This window comes from Limulus polyphemus, unplaced genomic scaffold (genome assembly GCF_000517525.1).
Source record: "Limulus polyphemus unplaced genomic scaffold, Limulus_polyphemus-2.1.2 Scaffold2782, whole genome shotgun sequence".
NCBI lineage: Eukaryota > Metazoa > Arthropoda > Merostomata > Xiphosura > Limulidae > Limulus > Limulus polyphemus.
Window position 1 is genome coordinate 41,805 of NW_013668392.1, and position 9,625 is coordinate 51,429.

At 31.3% G+C, this 9,625-nt stretch overlaps 1 protein-coding gene across 1 annotated transcript in view; it reads left to right on the plus strand.

The window, feature by feature from the left end:
* LOC106467894 (alpha-mannosidase 2C1-like) overlaps nucleotides 1-3,099 on the plus strand; it is a 39,971-nt gene extending 36,872 nt beyond the window's left edge. The window contains exon 7 of the mRNA XM_022396103.1: nucleotides 1,781-3,099. Coding sequence (XP_022251811.1) covers nucleotides 1,781-2,047 — 267 coding nt within the window. The 3' untranslated portion in view covers nucleotides 2,048-3,099. The remainder of the gene's footprint in view (nucleotides 1-1,780) is intronic.
* Nucleotides 3,100-9,625: the final 6,526 nt, after the last annotated feature.

Here is a 9,625-nt window from a genome sequence, read left to right on the forward strand (position 1 = left end):
ATGTGGGTAATCATAACTTAAATTATAATTTGTATGGAAATAACCTTAATAGTGTTATGAAGGAAAGGGATCTTGGTGTAATAGTCTGTCAGTTGCTAAAGCCATCCATGCAGTGTACTGTTGCTAGTGGTAGGGCAAGTAGGATTTTAGGTTTTATCTACAGAAATATTGAAAACAAGTCTAAAGAGGTTATAATTTCATTGTATAGATCACTGGTTAGGGCAGGTTTGGAGTATTGTGTTCAGTCTTGGGCTCCTTACTTTAAAAAGGACTTTGAATTGTTGGAAAGGGTTCAGTCCTCACTAGAATGGTGCCTGGGATGGAGGGGTTATCATATGAGGAGATATTAAGGTCTCTTAAGTACTTTTCTCTTGAAAAAAGAAGAGTTTGATCTGACTGAGGTATTTAAAATTGTAAAGGAATTGATAGTGTTGATGCATCATATTTTTCATACTTCATGGCAAGAATAGTAGGACTAAGGAACAGAAGTATAAACTTTGGCAAAGTAAGAGACATCTTCAACTAAGACAGTGAAAGTTTTCTAACAGGATGGTTAGTCTCTGGAATGGGTTGCTTTCGAATGCAATAAATTTGAGTGAGTTTAAGAGAAAGCTTAATAACTATATGAAATAAGTGGCTTTAAGATTGTTATTTAATTTTTATTTTCAATTAATTTATATGATAGTTTTAGTTTAGAGGATGGGACACCCAAGATGGACCAATAGGTCCCTTAAAATACTTTAGCAAGTGAAAATTAGATTGTTATTAATTCTTACATCAGAAAATGTTGATAAACTGTATTTGAAATCATTTGTCAGCAAAAATCTTTATGATTTGGCAATTCCTTTAATAAAAAGAAGATACAAGGTATTTTGTATAATCTGTTTTGTTTTTGGCAAAATGTTGGTTTTCAGTTGGAATCTATTTGATGTCTAATTGGACACCACGTGGTGAATATACCTATTTCCCGTTTGTAGAACTATTGAAATCACTTTATTTTTCAACATGACTAGGACACAAATTTTCAGTGACATTTCTTAATATCTATATAGTGAGACCTAATATAACACAAAATAGCAGTTTTCTTAGCTTGTTGTAACATGGGTTATGTTGTATAATGGGATTAATTACATTGCATCCATCTCAAGACTAAACAGGTTAACATATGACCAAAGATAACAGTATACAGCAAGAAGGCCACTGGTTACATTAGTAAAGGAGCTCTCTCTTCTACCTCCTGCATGGTGACCAGGCTCCAGGTTAGGGATCAGCCCCTGTTGGTGCAACCCATGGTACCATCACCTAGTACAATACTCAACTGAAAAATTTAATTTCTCAGAAGAAGTAAGTATGGAGCCCAATTCTACTTACTAACCAAGCTTGGATGATGAGAGCTTAAAACTTCTGTACTTAGTTATGGATTATGATCAAACATTTCACTCACAAAACCAGAAATATAAGTTCTTTTGTTAGATTGAAAGCTATATGCCTTAATTAAAATGGGAGTACAAACTAATCTTCAGAATTAAAAGTAACATAACATTTGACCTTTCAAATCATCAGTCTATTTCATATCCTGCTAATGAATACTTGCATAATTGGTTTCATTACTTTAAGAAGACTGTAATAATGGAAATTTATGTTCTTATATAAACCAGTTTTTTCGTAAAATAAATGTAAAAAATTCAACAAGATCTCAAGTGATTAGGAAAAGTTAGTTTATACTGTATATATTTATGATAATTTTTGTTTTTATAGTAATAGAAATTTTTTATATTAGGTGGAAAAAGAAGCAGTTATCATTGAAACACTCAAGAAGTCAGAGAATCATGAAAACTGTTTGGTAATCAGACTCTACGAATCATATGGAAGTCATGTTACAACATCTATCCTTAGTCTGTTGCAGATTGTGAAGGCAATCTTGTGTGATGGCTTAGAAAACCCATTACCTAAGAATGACATTCATTGGAGTGATGGAAAAATGACACTGAGTTTTAAACCATTTCAGCTTATTTCAGTTCTCCTGTTTTTAAAAAGTAACATATGAGCAACATTGATCTTATGATCAGTTATATTACATGTATTCAAAGTTGTTGAAAGGATCATTCCCAACAGGTTATTTCTCTTGCCTTAATACATAAATAAAGTTTATTTTTATATCTGATATGAAGATAATATCACTAACCTTTGATCGTATTTTTTTGAAATGGAATCTTATTTGAGTAAATAAGCCAAATAATTTTAGTTTTATTTTCATATAACTTGGCACAAGTTGACAAGAAACTACTTGACATTTAATCACATTTTCTCTCTTAAAATTAGGAAATTAACTTTACTAACATTTTCTTGCTTCACTGTGTTTGTGAGACATCATAATGATGGTTTATCTTGAGATTAAAACAAAAAACGTTTACAGTACATTATAAAATTAATCACATCATTCAAATTAATATGAAAGTTAATTATACTTTAATGAAAATGTAGAATTAAAGCTGCACTTTTAATATTTAGCACAAAAATTACATTAAACTGCCCATGGCAAAGTAGGTTAGACATATAATATAGTCATAATTTTTATCATAGTAAATTAACTGCTAAGTGGCAACTTTATACACACTAATCAGGTTCTGTTGTATCATCAGTACCACAAAGTTTTTCTATTAATTTGATATTTTAAATTATTGCTTTTGCTGAAAGCAGAAATTAACAGTACAACTTATTTTTTTATTTTGTTGTTGTTGTTAAGGTGTGTAGAAAGAACTAAACTTCCAAAAGACATAAGTGTCACAAATTATGCTTTCATGGTGCATTGAATTTTAATTCCAGTTCTCTGGTTTTATTGTAATGTTTTATTAACCAGATTGCTAGTAACAATAATATGTTATTAAAAGGTTATTTATGCTTTTTATTAGAACTTTTGCAAACTAATTTCTTGAGTGTGATTTACATTTACACTTGAGATAAAAAAGAAAAAAATAATAGAATGAAATATATTTGTATTATAAACTAAGAAGCTTTTCCAGTGCTTTATTAAATGTAGATGTGTACTGCAAATACTGTAGTTGTAAATGTGTCTTGAAGATTAAAATATGAAACCAATCATCTGTCTTTTGAATTTTATTCTGAATCTTTAATGTGTACTCATTCAAACCTCTTTTTTACTAAAAGTCTACTAAATTAGGCAAAAAGGCATTTATTGCTACCTAAAAGAAACTTACAACTGGACATCAACACCAAATTATGGTGAAAAATCTTATTTTATAATATCAGGCAAGAAAGAGGTTTGACTTCTTTAAAGAGAAAAAAATTGGTATTTGAATGGGCTATTACATTTTAGCAGACAGTATAATTATTATTTATTTTTTAGAACTGTAGTTAAAATATGTTTTCTAAAATTGCATTATTTAATTATTTCAATTGTTATATTGTTGATTGATTACATGTGGGTGTCAAACAAAGTGCTGAAAATCTTTGTACATATGAAATGTTAACCTTGAAAGATTTGGAATTGGGCATTTAAGAGACCTGCAAATGCTGAAATTGCCCCTACAATTCTAAGAACCCATGAGTGAAACCAAAGACACACTACATCTGCCATATCCAGTGCTGATGAAGCCTTTCACCCAGTACATGGTGTTACGTATTACAATTTTGAATTAGTCCGAAACCGAGTTAACTGATAATTTAAATTTAGTAGTTAAATTGTACTTTAATTTAGTATTTAAATATATGCCGATGTTTTAGTCAATTTAAGATATTTGCCAACAAGATTGATACACACCGTTTTCGTTTTTAACACACATACGATTTGATATATACACAACAATACAATTTACAATAACAATTATTACAAATAGTTATTAAAAACAATAATTTATGAACAAAAGTTTCACAAACTTACAAACAATATAAAGTATTATTTCTAGCTTGGAACCTGCTTGATATGTTATCGAGGGTTCACGGTGAGCTTGTGAGTTGATGGAGATATATTTCATTTAACAGGAAGCTAGCTAGCTTTGTCTCTTACTGATCATGCCGATTTTTCCACCCATAAAGTTAGGTAATGCCTTCATAAAAATACTAATGTTCGAATTTTGTAAATGCTCCTGGTCAAATGTCTTAAGTTTTCCGATTGATAAGCGTTATAAAAATCACAGTTATAGCTTTCGAAGTTTATAGCACACTGATAATAGCGAACTACTAATAGACACTCTCTGGCACTTTGCGTTGGTTATATTTATAGCCGTGGGAAGGTTTTCTAAAAAATTCAGTCTTATGTAACAATACTGATTAAAGCGTTTGAAGCTAGAGTGTAAAAACAATTACTGTGTGCTATATATAAGTACAAAAGCCATGTCATGACACTAGTTTACAATTCAGAAATAAAAAGATCACGTTATCTACATAACTTTTAAAACAAAATATTTTCAAACTGTATCTGCATGTCTGTGTGAGCAAAAAATTTCGATATTCTCAATTATTTTTGCTTTATTTTCCTAAGTCTAAAATATATGTCTGTGTATGATACAAAATATATTCACACATACATAAATACCATATATATATGTATTGCGAAACTCTCACCTATTCTCCAAAGTTGTAATAGATTCTCAATTCTGGATGTCTTGAGGCAATCCCACTAGTAATCCCAAAATATAATGTGAAGAAACTCCCTTGCAATAATCCAAAATTCTCTAAAGTTAGGTGCCATTTAATTTTAACTCATTTAGTGGGGTGAGGATAAACTGAGATTTCTGACCGCCTCTGGTTATATTTCATTCCCCTTAACATACATTAACTTAAATTTCCACCACGGAGGGATTGGATTTTCCACACTCCTGAAGATGACGTGAAAACACGTTGAAACATGCAAAATGACTTTTACAACCATTGATCGGTTTAAATATAGATCTTAATTATGTATTATAAAAAGTTGTTCATTTGTAGATATTAATATTTTAATATCTCAACCATTACTTTTGTTGAGATTTTGTATTAAGCCTTTTAAATTTCTGTTGAATGTTTAATTGCGTTATAACGATTAATACTCTTCTAGGATTTCTTTTTCACAAATTTTCATTGTAAGGGTGAATATATATTACACTTTCTATACAGGAAGTTTTCTTGTTCTTTTAAGCTCTGATTTTAATACCTTAAGCCATTAACAAAGCATAAACCATAGAGGTGTCTTAAAAACTAGTGAAAATTCACTTTCTTTAGAAGTTTATATGACATTACAAATTCATTATATAAATAAACTACGAAGAATGAGATTCAGAAACTATATAAAGTAGCCTCACTTCTCTGAAAAATATATAACTTTTATTTCTATCAGATGTAGATGCATGTTATTCCATCTTTGCAAGACCATTGATGCCTGGGTGTAAAAGATTCCCTAAAATTCACTAGCAGAAAAGGGCGTGTCTAATAACAGTACCCATGACCAAAGATCGTTGCATCTTCCAGAGCCCCAGTGGCACAGCGGCAGGTCTGCAGACTTACAACGCTAGAATCCGGGTTTCGATACCTATGGTGGGTAGAGCACAGATAGCCAATTGTGTAGCTTTGTGCTTAATTACAAACAAACAAACATCTTCCAGAGTTCATTTTAAATTTAATGAGTAACGAAAATTGTCTTGTTTTTTTCCATTCAATTATTTAATGAACCAGGTGGTTTGTGAGTGAGGTTTGGTGTAAACACACGTTTAACAAGCGTCGAGTACAAAGGAAGCCATTCACAACAACATCGCATATATTGTGTATTTATAGCCACGTAAATCAACTTTCAATGAAAATTAATCAACTTTTTAAATAGGTCATGAACACTTGTAGTGTTTCATATAGTATATCTGTCTAGATTTTGGCGAAAATACCCAGCTGATTTTGCTGTAGGCTTGTGAAACAAAAACATGAGTAATAATAATAAATTAATACTAAAATACACACAATTTCAGCGACGTACGAAAATCAGTAGAATAAATCACCACTCACAAGAGTAGAGAAATCTACTAAGGTAATTGTCTGCAATTAGAAAACTCAATGAAATAGTCACAGAAAACCACGTAAAGACAAAGTACAACAGCGAATTCGAGAAATGATGAATCCTCGATGTTGTAGTTGCCCATTAATGCGCATTAGTAAAAATCCGGATTTTTTCAATGACGAAAGTAAAGAACGTTTTAAAACTACCCTATGACATACTGAATACTGCAGTCATTACTACTGTCCAGGTTTCCGTGAAATACTCGTAGTTTTTTTTTCTTGCTTCTGTAGTGGGTTATAAAACTATAATCGATAACAATAAGGCTGAAGACACTGTTATAAATATACACATTGTTTACTCTAATAAAATGAAGCATTTCCAACTAGCATAAAATAGAGCATTCTTAACTACTATAACGGTGCTTAAATAGCTTATGTTTGTAGCAAAGAAGAAGTTAGAGAATTTTAGAGGGTGGAAATCTCAACTCTCAAGAATAAACTTAAACATAGCCCTACAACCTTCGCAGGGGTTTGTTTAGTAGTTGTGCATGAATGTTGGTGTAGTATATCAATCTGTTTTGCTCTAGGCTTTGAAGAGAAACTTGGCAAGCAGCGATGAAAAAAAAACTGATAAAATCTTTCCTTCTCTTTTGAACATAAAAATAGTCCTATGACGATGCACAGGAATTTATTAATAGGTTTGCCAAGGATTGAATAAAATATTCTTAGCCATTTTTGCTTTAGGCTTTTGAAACAAGAACAATATGGATAATAATAATAATATGATGAACAAATGGGTGAATTGTAAATGTTGTTTAACAATAAAAAATCAACTTTTTATCAATATTTTTACAACCTTAGCCATTGAGGTAGAAGTCTTGAGTGTTGTTTTAAGAACAAGTCTGCTTTTTATGATGGTTTTTACCTGTATGTTTTTGTCAGGAACTGACTTGTTGAGTAGTTGTAATATATATATATATAGAGAGATTGTATTGGGCTAAGGATTCTTGTACAGTAGGTGTCTGTGACTTGTTGGCAATAAATTCGACAATACATGAACAGCATGCACTCCACTTGTTTTAAAATAATATATTCAAAACAAGTTAATCGTATGTACAAAAATTCTTCACACTATGTATATCATAGTTGTGTCTTAAATATTACACAGTTCTCTTCTCTTGTCAAAAGTCCACTTAGGTTAATTCAATTGCTTTATAATTCAGTTGAGAAGCCAAACTATTATTCTCTATTTTCATCAAATTAGTATTAGTGTATAATTTACTTAAGCTGCCTCATGAGTTACTACAGTTGTATCCTGAGCTTCCGGTACTCGTCTGCTTTTTCGTATTTAGGCCTACTTCCAAATAATCGTCTGTTTTTTGTCATAGTCCATGCAAGCAGGTTTAATTGCTTTATAACACCCTTTGACGAGACTAATAATTCTCCTAAAATGTCATAAAACTTTCAATCTCGCTTTAACATATCAATCATTAGGATATTCACTCCTACGACAGTTAACTTTACGTTTTCTAACTTTTCTCTGACTTTTGGCTCTCATCCCACTCTCTTTTTTGTCTTTTTGCTGCTATTTATAGGTCTATCACTTAGGCCTTCTATAAATCTCTATATCCTCGACATCAATGAATTGCACGAACCCTTAGATAGCCTCGGCATCAATAACTTACAAACACAACTTCATACAATCGTCTGGTTTTAACTCTGTAGATTGGTCTCCATAAAAAAGTAATTGTGTGATGTCAAACTTGATTATATTTTTTATTCATTTTAAAATGATCACAAATGCTGAAATAAATATTGAAAAATAATTCTTCTTTAATTAAAGGAATGAGAATCTAATCTGATATAGCATAAATACCATGAGAATCACTACGATAAGTAAACTGAGCAAACTTTTTTATAATAATCATAACACTCACTTTGAATAGTACATAAAACGCATATCTAGTAAACAATTTTTAAATGATTTACACTGAAGAGCAACAGTCACAGATGGGATCTACTCTAAACTTTTACCATTCATCTTGAGAAAATGTTATACATTTTTATCAGGGTATAATGTATCACACCAGTGGACATACATAACTTCTAGTCAAGAGGATGTTCAATGATGTTGCTCTTGCTTTAGACCACGATAAGTGTGTATGTTATATTTGAGATTGGATTGAATAAACATTTTGTTCATTCTATATTTAAACAGAGAGTAACACAGTTAATGTTATCAGACTCTATCGCTGAAATATTCTAGGATAATGTAGAAAAAGACGAATTTATTCACGATTTGTCAAAAATATTGTGTATGTATCATACAATTGAAGATTTAAAAAAAAACTAAATGTATATGGTCGTTTTAATTTGGAAACATGATTTTAGGAAGGTGAAACTAACAACTCAGACTTGATTAAATTTTTTAGGGATCACACAGTACTTCTCTATTGGATGTATGGGGTGCCTACTATTTAGGGAGAGTCAACACGACAAGACTTTTCTATGATGTAACAAAGGGAGAAAAGATCAAGTACATGGACTTTACATCCCTATATTTATGGACTAACAAATACCGTGAATTACCACCACCACCACCATAATGACAAGAGCTTTCATTGGTACTTGGATCACCAAAGAAGTAAAAAATAGCAGTCAAGTGTGGCTGTCAGGTAATGAAGACATATGAGATATACCACTTTCCTAATAAATCAAGGCATCTTTTTAGAGATTATATTGATATTTTTCTCAAAATAAAGCTGGAAAGGTCAGGATTGCCCTATCTCTGCATAATATCAGAGGCAAAACAGGATTACATTGTTCAGTATTCTGAAAAGGAAGGAAGGCAATTGACCCCAGAACACATAGCCTTTAATCCAGAAAGAATGTCAGTTGCACAACTTTGTCTTAACTCTTTTTGGAGATATTTGGGTATATCTGAAGACAAATCCCAACTAACATACACAACATCTGTTAAAGAGTATCCCTCTATAATGAGTGATAATACTAAGGTAATAACAAATGTTACATTGGTTAATGACAAAGTTATTTCTCTTCATTGGAGTAAGATCAAAGCAACGACTTTCTGGCGGCTTTCACCACTGCCCACGCTCCTCTGAAATTGTACCATGTGCTTAAGAATATAGGTTCGTCTGTATTGTATTATGATACAAATAGTATTGCTTACATTTTAGACAGATCTAATGACCCACATCTTAGTGATTATCTTGGTGAATTTACAGATGAGCTTTATGATCATTACATCACATCATGTGATGATGGGAATTCTTTTGATGAGAAGTTTAACTTTTCACTGTTGATAAAATTTGGGTAAATTCTCTAATTTTATAACTGAAGAACAAAATAATAAACACATTTAATCATTTTTTAGCATCTCATTACAGTGACCCAGACCATTTCAACAAGGAAGAAAACAAGAATTATCTTCCAGTTTACACCATATTTTATTACTTTGCCATATGGGTATTACTTTTTTCATCAAATGGAACAAACTTCTTGCCATGGTATACAGTCTGTTAAAAGAGCATGTGCAAGGTTTTGGAGAGAAAGATCCCAAGTGCACTCAAACATGATGTTTCTAGTTTCATATCTATATAAGTCCTGTTTCATACATTTTTCA